We start from the raw sequence: 19,422 nt of genomic DNA, 5'->3' as shown, positions 1-19,422 counted from the left end.
GCGGGAATTTGAAACACGTTTTAACATCCTATCTTTCCCCTCCCTTTTGAGGGATGGACTGAAAAGGAATATGGTTCTTTGAGGGGTCCTTAACTAGTTAATGTTCTGACGGAATCATGAATTGCTAAGGTTACGAGATATCGCTCTCCGAAACTTCCTGAAGACCGCCATATTGAGTTATGTTAATTACGTTATTTCGCCTTGCCCGAATTCGACGAATTTGAGTATGATGTTGCCTGACATATGTATCATTGAATCAAACGGCATTGGTTTCTTTTGCAATTTGTTTTGGGTAAAACGTCACTCCCTGGCTATATGTTTGCACATAATTTGAGGAGTTAATTGACAAACTTTTGTAGTACTTTCTTTTACAAACGCTTTGCAGTAAGAAAGTGAATTTCATAATGGTTATTAATCATTATCTTTCAATGTGGATGATTTAATTTTGAATTATTCGACAGAATTTAATCTAATATGTAAACATATTACATAACTCTGATATGTAAACATGTTAAATAACTCGGGATATAACGCTGGTAATGGTTCTACGTAATCACAAAATTACAAACATTCATTTTTACTTATTATTTTCGAAAAAAAGGATATTTATTTGCGTCAAGAAATTCTAATAGCTCGTGGATTTGTTTTGACGTAATGAATCGATTTTTATACGACAGATAAGAGTTTTATCAGAATATACTTATTTAAGTAGAAGAATTGACGCTAAAACAATGTGCCATTTTGTTTGAACGTCATTTGCTCTTATTAATAGCTCACACAATGAGAAGATCTGTTGGAAATGTCCATATTCTGAGTTTCAGCATGAGGGGAGATAAAACCTATCTAGACATCGAAATGTATTTTCTGCATGCTTTGTAACACTATAAAACAAATAATGCTGTCTGTGGAATAGTAATAGGTTGTTACTTTATATCCATGATTGCTTCATTTAATCAAGCCAGTGTTGATGGGAGCCGGTAATATACGTAATTTATGTGAAAAGAATTCGGGTATAGCGTCCTTCATTATTAAGCTAACCATTCGGATACATCTAAATCTTTGTACAAATACAACTAATCACTTTAACTGACTTTTTAAAAACCTGGGGCATGGTTTTTCTTTGGTCGAGCTCTAAAATTTAAGCTCCCAGCAAATACAAAAGCACATTCTTCAAATATTTTTAATTTTCTTGAATAAGTCCCGTCATTTGACTAAACTGTGTACATTATATTGTTTTCGTTTTGTGTACCTAAGCAGATGAACTCCATTTTTAGAACTAATGTAACGAGTAAATTATCCAAGGAAACCTAATAGGGATAAATATAGATAACTTTTAACTATATCATATTCAGAAAATCCTAGAATCACAAAAATTTCAAAATTAAGTGTATAATAGTATTTCCGCAGATTTGTCTCAAATTGTACATGCGATAAAAATTTCAAAATTGCCAATGCCACTGCATGACATCGCCGATTTTACTCGAAATCCTTCATCGGAGATGTTGGATCTTCCTTCAACCTGGGGATTAATCCAAACAATATTGCAATAAATTTTTTTTTTTAACTAGAATGGAATTGAAAGTACCCACCTTAAAAGAATTCAACGTTCCAAAATAGATTGGCACGAACGCTAACCATATTATGCACGTTGTATACATAGCAAAGCCTATGAATTTAGATTCATTAAAGTTCTCTGGAATTTTCCTCGTCTTCACAGCATAAACAGTACATATTATTATGAGTAACATATTATACACTAAAGAAACTAAAAATGAGATATCATCGCTTTTGCATTTTAAAATGATAAGTGGTTTTCTTTCATCTGGGATGTGGTGTCTTGTTCCCGGTGTTTCAATTAACAACCAAACGGCTGTAAACAGAATTTGAATGGATATAAGAATGAGCGCTAACAGAATCTGTGACTTTGGGCTTATAAACGGCGGGCGTTTTGCAGACCGTCTAGCACTTTCAAAAATCCGAGATATTCGATTCGTTTTAGTTAAAAGTGCCGAATAGATAATGGAAAATCCGAATCCCACACCGAATCGTTGTAAAGCACATATAATGATAGATGGCATGGCTAACAGCACAAAAGTCATAAGGTAGCAAATGAGGCATCCACACAACAACATGTAACTAAGTTCTCGGCCTGAGGCCATCACAACCGGGGTATTATTATACATAATAAACAATAATATAACAAAATTTGTACACATGATTCCTACGGCGGCTAAGCACATTGGGACAATAGCGTAGATGCTCGTCCAGGTCATATGTTCTATCACAAGCCTATAGCAACCTGATTTATTTGTGTACGGCCAACCGCCCATACCGCACGACTCGCAAGTTTTCTCATCTTTGACATATTCCCAAGGCTGACATTTCGTACAGATCCAGCAACATGGATCTCCTTGACGCATATTTTTAATCTCTCCCTCTTTGCATGGTTCACTACAACGGGAATTGGGAATCTTGTCCGTACCACCAGCCCAAATGATTTTATCCAAATCCAAATCCAAATTCTTTGACCATCTTCCTATCTCTTGATATTCGTAACGACGACTCGTTCTGTTTCGTTGGTAGTTCATGATTGTGTATCTACCAAGAGCATCACCATGTTTATCAAACTGCACGTGAGCACCATAGCCGTCTGAAATTAAAAGAACAATGATATAATAGTAAGATAACGGCATTTACTTTACATGGTGAGCAACTTTGAAAAATGACCCATTTCTTTAGATTCTTTGATTCCTGTACCTAGAAAAGGGGAAACAACGCTGGAAAATCCCGAAGAATTTCCTCGGCCAACGCCGGGATCGAACAGGAGACTTTCTCGTTAGCAAGCCAGTGTCTTACTCATTGAGTTACCGCGGCTCCCTCAGAGATTTTAAAAGATAGGCTGCCATGTAATTAAACATACGCCCAGTCGTCCAGGCAGTCAACAAGAGTTGTCGCATATTTTTACTTTTGTCGGTTAAGAAACATTTATAATACACTAAAATCTGATTAAGAGTAACAACTCATTAGGTAATTATCAGAAAATCATTAGAATATCATGGATTTAGCTGTTTAAGTTATCAAAAATCATTGAAAATCAATATAGATGTTCGTCTCAAGACCTTAAACTCTATCAATCTAAAGTCAATCGAAACGATTATATATAGGCGTAAACACGGTGTATGAATATAAAATCAATCAGATGATAATTATGGTCTTTAAAGCATTTTCAAAGTGATCAAAGGCCATAACTCTGGCAGTAACTATCGGAAATTGTTGCAAATCAATAGGCTCCTTCATCTCATGACCTTAAACATAGTTTATAAATTTAAAGTCAATCGGATATTGACGTTAGCCTCTAGAGCGCCCACAATATTTTTCAAAGTGATCAAAGGCCATAACTCTGGCAGTAACTATCGGAAATAGGATTCTTCGTCTCATGACCTTAAACTCTGTGTATAAATTTAAAGTCAATCGGATATTAACTTTAGAGCGTCCACAAGATTTTATAAAGTGGTCAAGGGCCATAACTCTGGCAGTAATTACCGGAAACGGTGAAAATCAACAGGCTTCTTCGTCTCATGACCTTAAATACTGTGTATAAATTTAAAATCAATCCGATATTAATCTTAGCCTCAAGAGCGTCCACGTGGGCGACGACAATATACGACCACATATCAATGTATAAAATATGTAACCATATTCGAGATGACCGACACGTGACATAAGCCGAATTTACTCCACAGACCCAATACAATTTTAAACATTAAGCCAATTCTTCCCAAAACCATATTCAAGATGGGCGACAAGAGACATAATCCAATCTACAGACGTAACGGATATCAGTAAACAAACGCCGTAAAGTTTCAGCAAATGAGACCAGTTTTATTTACGTATGCAATTGTTCGAATCACTCAGAGGCATTACGTTGGTTGGTTGTCAAGCTTTATAGCTCGCTTTGTATTTGTTTTTGCATGTCATTCTCATTCTTGTCAAGTGTCTGAAATGTATCTTCTTGCTGTAATTCAATATAAGAAGAATTGACTTGACTTGATAAGTTGACAGTAATCATACGGAATAAATAATTCAATGTTCTTAAACATCAATACTACTTGGTGTTCTACTCGGTTTTTTTTCCCTGATATTACTAGACACTTACTTTCTGCGGTTATTAATGTGTTCGTCAACTGTTTCGCTTTACTCAACTTGTCATTTGTATGTTGAATATATTCATCGGTTGTTTATCTTTATTTAGTGGTCGTTTGGTTTTGTGATTGTCTGCGTCTGTGCTCTTACTTTTGTACGAGGAATGCTTGTTCATATGACATTGTACATCGATTGAAGGAGTTTGAGTTCCAAGATGGCTAAGATGACTTTATACTCAGTTCGATGTCCATATTAAGTCAGTAATTGTTACTACATGAATGTTAAAAGCTTGAGTGTATATGAACAAAAGATAGTGAAATATGCAAAGTTACAAACACTACCAACTTAAAGGAACTAAATCGCTAATGTTTGGGACCTAGAAATTGACACAAATGTATAAAGTATATAAACTGATTTACATTCAATCGTTTCCGTTTTTACTCTAATTTCAAATACGCCAAAAGTCTCAATCGAATGGCAATCTCTAGCGTCTGGTTATTCCAGTCTACATCGATAGTATGTATTGCTTATGCCCTCCAGATAAGAATATGGCTTCAGCGTTTGACATGACTTGTGCAATATGTCTACCCTCGATCTAGTCTAGCCTCTTCTTACAAATGGCGCTGAAACGCATTATGGTACACGATTCGTGTACCAATTGTAAAACGTTTATTTTGTCTAGAATATTGGATATCATAAGCCCATCGTATCCCGGTAAGTTCACAACATCAGTGTTGATTTAAATTGACTTTGGATGATATTGTGTTAGAGATTTAGCGGAAAACATAAAAAGTGTAGTAATACAATATGAATTCACATTGAAATATGTCTTCTTTGAACTTGTGCCCAATAGTTAAAACTCACCAGAGAATAAGTAAAGGACAATATACTCCTTAAATAGGATGATATCGCTGCCAAATCATTGCGCCAGTTTCTATATAATGTAGTCATATAATGTTATCTATATGTTGAACATTGAACAAGCTGTCAATATTAGTGTGTACACATAAAAAATATCGGCATTAATCCCTACTAAATTTGCAAACAAAATTAGCAGTGATGCATGGTCTTAAATAGTGATATTTATACGAGTAGCTCATTTTTGTAGATAGTAAATAGTACTTTTAAGTTTTGAATAGTAGCAAATATCGCAATTGTAATAAAGGGCATTTGTTCCTTAATGGCCGGTATTGAAATGACACTGTAGACTTCAAACCAATATGTGAAATAACAAAACGTGAACAAAACATAATTCAGTGTCTGGCATTTTAATGGCTTACGTTATTCAAACGCGGAAAAGTGTTGCAGATATTAAATGCGTTATTACTTCAGTCAAGTGCTCATTCACCTTCCAATGTACTGTCTAATCCTAAATGTCAAGTTTTAGAGGATATAAGTCTTTTAATCATGTCACGCATTTTTTTTTTTATAAAAACCAATAAACACTTTTCTTTTACCTGGAAGAGCTTTTGAAGTGAATTGAAATATAAATAGTTTATTTGCAATTACCTAATGTCTTTCTAAAGAAATAACACCCACCGACTACATTTCCAGAAAAGGAATCATTGTCATACATATATATTTCAAGATACACAATCCAAAATACGTAAACGGGGTTAATGACAAATTTGTCACAAAGAAAACATGGCATATTGTTAACAACTGAATTTAGTTGTGAAATGTATAAGTGTTTTGACCTGGGTCAAAACTGAAATAGTCTATTTCCCAGGATTTGATATCAATTATTATAGTAGTCTCTACAACTCAGATATTCTATGGATATTAGTCCGGATGGTTTGCCAACATTTGAGATTAACTAGGTCATTGGCTAGATTATCCGGTCTTTTACATTATCGTGAACAAAATCTAAGGGAGTTAACTAGCCCTAAAACAAGATGTCGACGCCCATGGAATTAATTTAAGAATTGCCATTTCAGAAAAATCTAGTTTTATTAATCCTAATTCGTCGGCAGGATTCATGTTTGTTTATAAAGCTCCATAGCCCATGCCAAATGTTGACAACGTACGGAGGGTTTGGGTGACCAAGACTAGTATTATATGCATCAATTACCATCTATTACCATTACGAGATACGACCCTTTGCACTGTTGCCAATGGTTTTTGGGTTTGTTTTTTTAGTTATATGCGGTCCCGATCTCAATTTGTGTATGCATGGTATGTAACCGCCCCCTCCCGTAGTTATATCCTATACACATACACAGAGCACGCGTTTTTAAAATGGGCTTCTCTTTTTTATCTAGAAGAACGAGATCTTTCCACGTTACATTAAATCCGAAACAAAGAAATCTGAAAGCTTCATAAATAAGTATCCGCACGAATATTTCATTCAGTCTGATTTGAGCTGATCTCAAATGAATCGATTCTTGAATCGGCGATGATAAAAACGAATTGGATAAGAAAAAAGTTCCTATCGATCATGGAAAAAAAGTATGGTCACTGATAACATTCAACTCCGATTTAGGAAAGTTAATTTTACTGCGTGACAAGAGCTTTTGTCCAAACTGTCATGATAACGAAGATAAGATCACTTTAATACATCATTTTATATCATGGCGTCTGCACCCTTGAACATTTAAACGACGCTGACGGAGAAATGTTTAAACTGAGTGGATGCGTCCAGAAAGACCATAGAAGGAGATTAACTGCTTATTGACCTTAGGGAAGTTTTTGTGAATGTGTCATAGTGACGTTGATTAAGTCAATATCGTATTGGTTCTAGTTTAGGGATATTATTACCACTATTGTGTGTATATATATAGATGACTTGCCTCCAGTCATTTTTCTTATTTCATCACACGAGTTTCTTGGTTTATTATCAGCCGTGAGCTGCTGCAGATATAGCTATACCATCATACGACATGAAGCCATGGTAGGTTAAAGTGGTATACCGCTGTTTGAAGCGTTCTACATAAAATATTGCCTTCATAAGACATAGGGACATTTTAACAAAATTTTAAAGTACCTCCATTTTATAATTCATTTTGTTGAGCAAGATCGGCGTTACATTATAATCTTGTCTCCATTTAAAGCTACACAGATATGCCATTAATGAGTGCAGACGGTGCGTACTTACAATTTCTCAGTGGTATAAATGGCCGAACCGCACTGGCTCTCTGTGTTAAAGATGCGTTGTGACCAGGCCTAGGCGGACCAGTTTACAATATTGTGCAGACTAATAATGTATAATATTGAATGATTTGCATGATTTACTAAGTCGATCATGATAAATCATAGAAGTGATAAATACCGTAATCTACTGTAACGGCTAAGATAATCCGAGAGGATTATATGATAATTGATAATGTCAATGGGTGAGTCGATAACGACTAGGATGATAAAGTATAGCATCAATACTATTCGCTGGAAGATAAATACTACTTAATGTATAATCGCCGTTTTTGATTAAGGAAACGGCCACAAGAAAATCAAAAGTAACCGACGTATACTCAAAGGAAACGCCGTTCATATTGAGACAGTCATATGATAATATTTTCGTATAGTAATGTGTGCTATGCACTACTTGGAATTCTAATTGAATTTTAACATTTTTCCCTTACGTTCATGTCATTTCATTTATACATGGAAGCAAAATTTGCTTTATGGTGATACTGGAGTTACGTTGATATTTTGTTGCTCTAAATGGAAACCCACTTTAGGACTGTCACTCTTTCTGCCATGGAAATGTCTCCTCGACATATTTATTTTTCGTACTTGGAATAGACCCAATAGACTTATTTATACCCTGATTTTGTTTAATACAAAGAAAAAAACCCCATTCACTTTAAGCTTTTTACAGGAACACACTAAAAATAATCGATAGCGACATACTGTTTGCAATGTAACTGTCACTTCTAAAACCCTTACTATTTTTATTTTTACATAAGAAGCTGTTACAATTCCTTTCAGTGGTCCCATCGATTTTACGCTTGGAATTGTCTAAACCGTACTTATGGAGTCTGAGAGGGTATGAAGTGTGATTGTATACTGCTTATCAGATTTACTTTCTCGACGTCGCACCATACTCATTCACACAGTATCATACTTCTAAGCTTTTAACACCCAACCCCACAGAGATGTACAGCAACACAAACGTGGCAATGACAAAAAAGAAAGTTGCGATAAACTTGGAGAAGCAATACACTGGAGTGACATAAATAAAATATCGCGTTAATCCAAAGAAATTTGGCTAAAAAATACACAGATATCACACTTATTAGGTGTTGATAAATTACGAATAACGTACTGATAAGGTGATTCGAGACCAATAAATAATCAAACATCCCAATCAAAATTAAAAGCAGGGCAGACGATATTCTTAGGTGATATTTAATGACTTGTGAATGAAATAAAATATAATAGATAAATTGCTTGGCGCAACAAATAATATAGTGGGTTATTGTATCATATGACATATCAGTGAGGGTAGATGTAATATAAAATGGAACTGCTGGCTACTAAACATACGCCCCGAGCAGCTAAGTCGCCAGACAAGTCCACAGAGGCAGCATTTTAATTCATTGGGTACATTTTTTTTTATAAAGCAAATAGTTATTGTCAGAAATTGGAGTATTCATAATGCGTATCCCATGGTTGAAATAACAAATATATGTACTTGTGATAAATTAACATCGGGGTCACTATGAAAACATAACAAAATATATTGTATTTTAACACTGCTGAGAAATTAGGTTCGGTTCAGCCATTTTTATATCTGTAGAAATATTGAAATACTATAAAATGAATTCTTAGTTGCAGCAGTTGAAAAAATATAATTGTAGAAATACGTAATACTATAGACTATAAACAGTATTAATATGGTCACCATGTTTCCCTTAGATACATCCTATATTCTATTTGAACTTACTCCAACAATGACTGAAGTTGCAATAAGCGATTCCGTTTCTATTTACACGTCAATATAATCGAATTCCCACAAAATAGCATGTATTCGACCTACTGCTTCCACTATCTCTCAAATACATTCACCCCAGGGGGCTTCCAATATAAAATGCTACATCAGGCGATAAATTGGTTTACGGAACCATAATTTGCTATAAACGGGGTATATTTCATGTGAAAGCACACTGCAAGCAACGGCTAATCTACTTGCATTAGATCTCATCCATATTTGCTCTTCAATGATTATGTATGACCGAGATGTTCAGCTTCTATTTCATTTTACTAAAACTGCGTTGTCAACGTTTGTTTAGTCATATTACTTTAAAATCCAAAATAATAATATGTACATACACAGAACACACTTCTATGGAATACAATTATTTTTTTATTACTGACCGACGTTTCCAAAATGCATATCTATGGGCGTGTGGGTGGGTGTGAAATAGCTTTATTTAACGTTCGCTTCCGCCGAAGCGATATGGCCGTCAAATAAAAATTGGTTGTTAAACGTGTCTTTTATACCTCAATAAGACGTGTCCATAGCTTTATTAAGTGAAACAGTGTACAGATTTAATGATTCAGTACAAGATAACTGGAATGTGAATGCTGGGATATCTCTCGCTCTCAAGAGAAAAGGACACTCTAAATAATGGTAATTTGTAGGGAACTTAATTATACGTTGTGATAATTATACCGGTGTTAGATGTATAGTATCCAGTGGGTTTGTGGGCGCAAAATAATTGTATTGTAATGTTGGTTCAATGTGATAATATGTCACAAATGCTTTGTTTCTTTTCCTTTAGCCGTAACACATCCATAAGGGGAATAATCATCGAATAATCTGACAACAAAGTGACGCCTGTATATTGGACAATCCATTGTCAAGATTTGTACCGGTTTTCAGAATTGTCCAAATTTTAAAATACGTTAGCTATGAAATTATGCTCATCAAGAAAGGACTTAAAAAATAAAACCTTCAAATATTGGACATTTGTCCCGAGGTCAATATAAAAATCATTCCATAAACCATCTAAATAGTTTAACTCAGGTTGAAACATTTAGTATCAGGAAATTACACCAGATAAATAATCATCGAATGCTTGGACATTTAACAAAGATTTGGTTATCAGAACCATCTCAAAGTATTCCAGCAAAACATGTAAATGACTGAACCCATGTTGTAAAATTGGAACAACATTTGTTACAAGAAACTCGACACGATGAATAATTATCGACATATAAGGTACTAATTCTAATGTTACTATTGCTCCTGATAAATGTGGACAAGGCTTTGTCAAGTCGGGTTAGTTATCATCCAATTCCAAATTATTAACTGAAATATGTAGGGCAGTGTAGTATATGATGGATTACTATCCACTCTGAGCAAACTAGAATGATTTGCAATGAAACTGGATTACAACGTAGTTAATATAGTCTGAATTGTAGTTTGTTTGTTTTTAGAAAATGAATCAGTGCTAAAATAGTTCAATGTTCGATTGAATTATCGATTAAAAAGGGCTGTGGTATATTATAAAGGGCTAAATATACATTATAGAGGACTATAATATATTATAAACTATTATAATACATTATATCAAACATGTATATTATAGAGGACTATAAAACATATTAATATAATAAGGGATATAATACATTAGAAAGGGCTATAATATATTATGAAGGACTATATTACATTATAAGGGATATAATACATTAGAAAGGGCTATAATATATTATGAAGGGCTGTAATACATTATATTAAATTGATATAATACATTATAAAGGGCTATAATACGATCTGGGTGACTTTATGGGATCTTCAAAAAAAAAAACCTAAAAATTTTCAATCGGTTATTCAGCCATTTTAAACGTTTAAATTGCAACTTGCTTAATGTTACAAATTGTTACAAAAACCAAGTTGCCACTTCTCTAGTTTGTAAATCCATCTGCGTTGGGTTGTGGGTCATGCATGTATTATTCCACTTCCATGCTTAAAATTTCTAGAAGATTTCACGCTCAATTTTCACACGTGAGTCAATATTCATGAAAGAGGCTTAAGAGGAAGACTTTAAGCACTATCACCGTTCACTGCCCGTAAGATCATCTTCTTCCAGAGACCCACCAATTTCTTTTTAATCTTGATCGATAGGATATTGATCCCGAAGAGATGACCGAACTAAATTTAGAATCACTGAAGAATGTACAATCAAAAGGATTTTTACACTTTCCGCGCGTAAGGAAACTGTTGCAAAGGGATGTCTTAGAAGTACTTATCGCGATAGTTTTGTGTCTTATTAGAAAATCTAAAATTTCCATATTTACGAGAAAGGCCGGAAATTTACGATAATTACCGAGATTTGTTATTTTGTCCAATGATCTAGCTTCTCTCTCTAGACTATTTCACATTTAATCATTGTTCACAATGATTTCTCCTGGGGCGTATTGAATTCTAGTTTACCAAGATTTGCGCCGCAGTGGTTGACACACCATTAACAATTTTTCCCCGTTCGTCGTATTAATGTTTTCTAATGAATGCGGCAACGGACTGATTGTCTAAAGAAAATCACCATCAGTTATCCCTGGCAACCTCAATAAAAGTTAACAATAAAATTGTATACAGAGTGGACCATAAAAGAAAGGTGATAGCATGTCGTAATATTAGAAAAAGCAGGAAACGGACGTGGCTTGCATACATAAAGGCGACACTATGTCAGTGTAAGAGAAGAATTACAACTGTTTGGAAGTCAAGTGTATAATAATCACCCGCTCTTAAACTTAACCGATTATCTCCAACTTGAAATGTCTTAAAAGCGGCATCAACAGTAAAGATTTAAAGCCATGCTTAGCTCCAAATACTTCGTACTTAAAAATTTAATTTAATGTGTCCAATTAAAACTAGTTCTTGTAAGTGGATTGGGTGTAGTATGGTACCTGTAATGAGTAACGGGCTTGGATACTGATTGGAAGTGTTTAGCCAAACCTAATGGTTGTTGCTCGATTTAACAGAATTCCTCCTTGTATTTTGACAAGGAATTTTATTTGCTTTTTATTCAGATTCTATACGACACATATTTGGAAATAAATTAGTGGATGCTAAATTTCGAACGTATGCGGTTTTATATTAATTCAACACGGATTTCCCATGCAAAAATTTGAAACCTCTCGTTTTCTACTAACAATCTGCTTCAAATACAGATACTATCAATTTATATGTGACAAAATCAAACATTTTATCGTATATCGTAAATACCTATCAGAGCTTTTGTTGCTTTACCGAATATGGAGGGGTATCCGGCTAGAGTAGAAAGTAGAAGAGCAAAAGTAAAAGTTCTTACATAAAACGGTTATTTTCCTGGAGGAAACCAATAACTTTCTGCATTTAACTTTTTAACTTCAAATCATCAAAATTATATTTTCATTTACCTAGTTTCTACTGTCTACTTTTGATGTTTGACGTTCGATTTTTTACTATACTTGCAGACTTTTACTCACGATGATGATACATCTGTATGAAACTGCCATATTGTATTGGTAACATCTGTGTCAGATGTGATGTAATGGGGGTGATTACCAATGCTTGTCCGCGCTCAATTAACACCATATTCATACTGGATTTTATTTAACACATTGCAGACGTTTAATGGCCGATATTACGAACACATCTTCTGATTTAATGAACTGATTTCAGAAAATCCCAGAAATTAACCATAATACATGTCCAATTTACGTCTTAGGACATTGTTTTAGTCACGAAACGAACAATTTCTGTATCTATCGCGTTATCGAGCATCTTCTAGCTGGATTTTGGGTGCCTTATAAATGAATAAATTATTATTATCTTAAAGACGCTAAAATGTACCCAAATGATTTATTTAAAATGTAACACAGAAAACAAAGATTGTACATAACCTCCCGGCTTTGATTCAGTTGGATTAAAAAATAGGCCCATCAAACGATTTCAGCGAAATATAATATATCGTCTCCAGTGTTCACAAATTTTCAATTCATCATATCTTTGTAAAACAACTGAACGGTATTGGCGATCATACGTTGGTATTTCTTTGGTAGATCAAGGCCAGACAAACTTATGTAACAAGGATTTTGAGGGCATCCAAAATGACAAATTATTATCTCTAAAATGATATCTAAAGCATATTCCATACATGTTCTTTCTTCAAGGACCATGGATAAAATCCATTTATCAATGTAAAATAAAAACCATTAGACTTGTGTAAATGTCTTTGTGTCAATTCACTCTCTAACGACAAAGAAATATGAGTAAAATGAAGATGTTTCCGCGTAAAAGAAAGTCGTCGCCATGGCTGCATGAAAGAAAACATATATATTATATTGACATACATGTATATTAGCTGTTAACTTTTAGAACAATATAATCGTTGAATTTACATGTTCCAAACACAGATTACTGTGAAATGCGGTTATAGGTAAAAACCTTACAATGTGGAGGTCGCATTTGTAAGTTAATACCAATCTCAGTCGTTTAGTTGTGTTGTTTGGCCACTAATTGATCAACTGATCACTGTTGTGTAATTAAGCGAAAACAACCCATTAGGGAAGTTAATGTGAATAGTAATGGCTTAATTGGAAGACGACAAGGTAACTAGGTACGCACCCGATAAAGAATCGCAGCAACCCAAACAAAAAGTAAAATACAACAGAATCTTCTAGACGATTCAATCAATCGATTTTGAAAGTAATCATCTTTGGCGCTGTGTTTCGTCAATAGCCCTGGACAAAAGTACGTTCTACAGACAATAATGTTCTAATTTAGAAACAATCAAGCGATTAACCTGCCCACATAACTGACTTTTTTCATCATTACAATGATGACTAAAATGTCAGATCACATGACGATCTAAAATAATTATATATGTATTTTGGCACTCTTAATTAATTTACCAGCACATTTTAACTCGTACATTGTTTGTATAAATCCATTGAAATCCCCAGTTTTCCATAGCATTATGTTGTAGAGTCCAGTAGTCGAAAATGTAGCAAAAGAGGAATTGGTTGTAACAGAATTATATGTCTGTTACTGCTCTATTATCACATGTTTTTGACTTAAGGTTTTCTCAAACGGTCCACTGGTTCTCTTCTCTTATATATTCACAATAATGTGTCAGATCACATGACAATCTAAACTAATTATACATGTATTTTGACACTCTTATGTTTATAAAGTACATGTTTTGATTCGTACACTGTTTGCATAAATCCAGTGAAATCAGCATTTTTCCAGGGCATTATAACGCAGAATCTAGTAAAGTACAGCAAAAGAGGAGTTGGTTGTTATAGAATTATAGGTTTGTTATAGCTCTATATATTAATCTCCTAGTGGAAGATGGTATCGCTCTCTCTACTAATACATGTAGCTTGATTTTCTTATCACGAACAGTGTCTGCCTCCAGTAATAATATATCATGTTTACCTATCAATATACATCAATTGATTTGCTGGGTATGTGACTGATTGTATCTTTATAACATTATGAACTATACTAAATAATATCTGTAAAGGTTCCGTAGATATCTCTATCCCAACGGACGCCATATGGTACTTTAATCCACATAATCATTAGATGTCTCGATTCACACCAGTTACTTGAAAATTATTTATCTGTAATTCGACAATGTCATTTTGGAATAACACTAACCGTTTATTATAAAGAAGTTATCTATATAATGGGGATGATGGAGACGATGATGACGATGATGATGTTGATATTGATCTTAAATACTGTGTTTGTTTTAAAATAAGCTATATGTCATATCTGCCGAGGGTGGTGATCAAGTGACCTTACGCGCGTGCTTTAGATCATTAAGTCTGGCATTAAGTCACGTGGCGTGGTTTCGATTCCAAGTTTGTACGCGACAAAGGTTTTCTCCAGGTCCTCAGGTTTCCTTCCAACGGCTAAAGACCCCTGCGCTTAAAGAGAATTATTGAAATAAAATTCCATCCTGATGTTAGTTACGAGTGTCGATAGGACGTTAAACTACATTTTTTTCTCTCATATCCGTCGAGATCGCATCAAACAAATCAAATGGCACAGAACTATGTTTGTATATTGTAGATACCAATAAATCCCACAATACGTTAGAAGCTAATCAATAATACGACCTCTAAACAATATTAAATGTAAGTTAAATTCAAACGATGCACAGTAATCAATGATAAATTAGTTTACACTCGCTCAGGTGGAATATTTAACTCTTACACGGATAAATTTAACTCATACACAGTTAAATTTAGCTCGTAAACATTTACAAATGATAACCCAATTTAAACTCGCTCGGGTGTCAAATGAGTTGTGACTTTTAGTAGTGTAAAGTTCCATCCAGATGATTGCTCATTTTGTCCAAAACATGATGATGCATTTTGAATGATTTGTTTGAACGTTTTGTGGATCAATGATCATGTTTTAAAGAAATATATGATCGGCTGGATGTGGCTTTACTTCTAACATTCAAAACATCGTGTAACACTGCACCTAACCACAGTAAGTTTAAATTACGTATGCACTAACATACGGTTTTTATGACATATCCCGAGTATAAATGTCAGAGGAGGAGTGTAACCTTTACACTATAAGTAGGATTATGTTATTAATAATTATTGCACTCGTGATCGACGCACAGCTGCAAACTAAACGACCTGAAATCAAATACAGGTATATATGGAAATACGCGATGACATTTTGACCCGAAACAGATGACATACATAACGTTGACCAATCATGACCTGATTCTACAACCTTAACTTAGTAATGTCTGCCAGGTTTTAAATTAAACACTTTATCAGGTTGATGAAATTTAACTAACGTGCAAATCTACTCGAAATCTAGAAATGCACACAATACATATAACTTAGTTCTATAAGGTGGTTTCTTCATTTATGCACATTATCAAAATCGAGAGTAAAATCGCAACCTGTGGCATATATTTTACACAGCCTATATTTTTTAGCGACCATTTTTTAACAGTGTACATGTGAGTTATATTGGTTGTCTGAAATATACTATATAATATACATTAAATATGAACAACGGCAACTTCAACAGATTATTTGTATTCGTGATATTGAGGATTATAACTTCTCCATTATTAGTGACCAGTTAACATTATAATTTGTCGAAATAATTCATAAATTATATACTCATTCGTAATATTTTAGAAATAGTTAAGCTGTTTGCAGGCTTTTCTGCACCAAGTTTCCATACAACTCAAATTATTAGCAATGTGAACTCCTCAAATGACAAGTGGTATGAGGTGTTTAATATTTTATTTAATTTTATACCAAAGAATACAACTGTCGCATATTTCTTCTTTGCAGGTAATGGGGGACATTTACAAGACAATTTCAAACAGATCAATTTGTAATTTTCGTCGTTTAAGGGTTAAACAGGTTCTACAAACTGAAACGAGGGCTTTAACTCTGGAAGTAATTTACAAAAATTGTTGAAAACCGACAGACTTTTTCGGTTTACTAATTTAAATAATGCATATAAATTTCATACAGATCGGATGATAACATTTGCCATTCAAGTGTTTACAAGGTTCAACAAAGTAAAACAAGTACCATAACTCTCGAAGTAATTGATAGAAATTGCTGAAATTCAATAGGAATCTTCGTTTCACTAATTTAAATCATGCATATAAATTTCATACAGATCGGATAATAACTTTAGTCGTTCAAGCGTTTACAAAGTTCAATTACAAACTGAAGCAAGGGTCACAACTTTTGAAGTAATTAACAGAAATTGCTGAAGTTCAACAAAGTAAAACCAGGACCATAACTTTAGAAGTAATTAACGGAAGTTGATTAAATGCAATAGGCTTCTTTGTTTCACTAATCTAAATTTCATACAGATCGAATGATAACTTATGTCGTTAGGACGTTCACAAAGTTCAACAAAGTGAAACAATGGTCATAACTCTAGACATAATTAAAGGAAAATGCTGAAATTCAATAAGATTCTTCATTTCACTAATTTAAATGATGCATAAAGATTTCATACAGATCGGATGATAACTTTTGTCGTTAGAGCATTCACAAGGAGCACCAAAGTGAAACAAGACCATAACTCCAGAAGAAATTAATGGAATTTTTAAAAATTAAATAGACTTCTTTATCTCACTAATGTCAACAGCATATATCAATTTCAAAACAATCAGATGATAAATGTAGTCTGTAGGGTGTTCACAAGAAATTGTGGACGACGGACGGGCGTGGGCGACGGCAATATACGACCACATTTCCATGTGGGCGTATAAAAAAAGAAATATTAATAATTTACCAGAGTATCAGATGAACTCGCCTGAACATATATTTGTGCAAATTGATTTATCAGGAAAAAACATCTGACTAAAATCTTTCTGGCTCATTTTAAGTTTTTTCTATCTAAAATTAATTATACAGCATTATCAAAATCAAAATGATACCTTTTTTGGCAAGACCATGAGTGGGATTCGTAAATGAACTCAGATCATGAGTAAGAAGCATAACTGTATCAGATTGAACCCAGGTTATGAGTAGGAGGCATAATCGAATTCAGATCATGAGTAGGGTGCATAATTGAACTCGGATCATAGGTAGGAAGCATAATGGAACTCAGATCATGAGTAGGAAGGATTAATGGGCCCAAATCATGAGTAGGGGCATAATTGAAGTCAGATCATGAACAGAATGTATAACTAAACTCGGATCATTAGTAGAATCCATTGCTTAACTGAGCATGAGCTCAACTCTAAGTAGGATGCATAATTAAACCCGAACTGAGCTCAATTCCTAAGGAGAATGCATAATTGAACTATATCATGCATAGGGTGCATAACTGTACTCAGATCATGTGCAAGATGCATAAAAGAACTTAAATCATGGGTAGGATGCACAACTGTACTCAGAGCATGAGTAGGGAGCATGACTTAACTCGATCATCAGTAGGAGGCATAACTGAATTCAGATCATGAGTAGGAAGCATAAATGAACTCAGATCATTGAGTAGGAAGCATAATTTAAACTGAATTCAGATCATGAGTAGAAACATAACTGAACTCAGATCACGAGTAGGAAACATAACTAAACTAAGATCATGAGTAGGAAGAATAACATAATTCAGATCATGAGTAGGAAGCATAACTGAACTCGGATGAGTAGTAGGAAGCACCAATGAAACCATACAATACGAAGAAATAGGACAAACAGATCTAATAAAAGTATCACTGTGTGGAAAAATAAACCGTCGGTGGCGTTACTACATTCAATCGGGGAATGATATTGAAACAAACTTTCCTTTGAATAGTGTGGAATTAAATTGGTATTCAACTTATGGATCAAACGGGTTTCATGGGATATATATAGATGCTATTAATAATCCGCTCCAACATAAACAAAGCGGGGAACACTTCAATCTCTGAGGCGACCTAGTGAAAGGGAAAAAAACAATAAGTGCAGAGTAACCAATACTATTTTTCATGTCATTATAGCCGAACTAGAAAAACAAGGAAAACCTTTTTTGTGAGTTAAATGTAATGAAAGGCTATTGATTGTCAGAAGGAATCTTGTTTAGTTTGGTGCAGTGGAAAACCTAGGCTTGCTAGCAGTAAACCATGTTACCTCTCTAGTGTAAATACATTACATTATAACTCTGTAACAATTGAAATGTTTAAAGTGTTATTGACCGCGATATAAACGAACAATGGTTTGGCATTCTCTAGGGGGTTAATACTGGCGGATGTAAAGGCATGTATGGCGCCAATCGTTGAAGCGTATATCTGGGTTAAAAAGTTAAAACCAATAATGTTCACACATCAATTATTGTTATTATTGCTATTAATCGGCATGCCACGCTGAAATATGGCTTTGCAAATTATGGATATCAGTGAGTTTTGGTCACAGTGGGCCTATGCATTCTTTAATATCTGTTCCAGCCTATAATAATGTCTCAGGACTGACCATATTGCCAGTATATCCCGTCTACTATAAGTGTTACTGTGTTAAAATGCGGACAGGTTCAAGGCTAAGACTGTTAAAGATAGTTCCTGCTAATCCAATTTCCTAAAAGCATTCCATTTATTGAAATATTAAGAACAAGACAAAGCGGACATGGATTCCATTTTTAACAAAATGAATTGATTAAAAAATAGATCTCGGCCAAGAGACATTATTGAAAGGAATGGTCTGGAAATTCCTTAAAAACATGATGCCAGAAAATGATAGCAAAAACACACTAATCCTTTCTTTGAAATCACAAAAATAAAATAACTAGGTGGGAGTCGAAATTAGGCAGAAAAATATAAATTGTGTTACATGCGATAGTAAAAGGAATACATTATCAATGCT

At 34.2% G+C, this 19,422-nt stretch overlaps 1 protein-coding gene across 1 annotated transcript in view; it reads right to left on the bottom strand.

Moving 5' to 3' along the window:
* The window catches only part of LOC126827038 (metabotropic glutamate receptor 3), a 55,544-nt gene that overhangs the window by 12,296 nt on the left and 23,826 nt on the right, over positions 1–19,422 (bottom strand). Inside the window, exon 3 of the mRNA XM_050556196.2 lies at positions 1,590–2,650. Within this exon, the coding sequence (XP_050412153.1) occupies positions 1,590–2,650 (1,061 nt within the window). The remainder of the gene's footprint in view (positions 1–1,589; positions 2,651–19,422) is intronic.

Source organism: Patella vulgata, chromosome 7 (genome assembly GCF_932274485.2).
Source record: "Patella vulgata chromosome 7, xgPatVulg1.2, whole genome shotgun sequence".
Lineage (NCBI taxonomy): Eukaryota > Metazoa > Mollusca > Gastropoda > Patellidae > Patella > Patella vulgata.
This window is presented reverse-complemented; position numbering and strand designations above follow the sequence as displayed.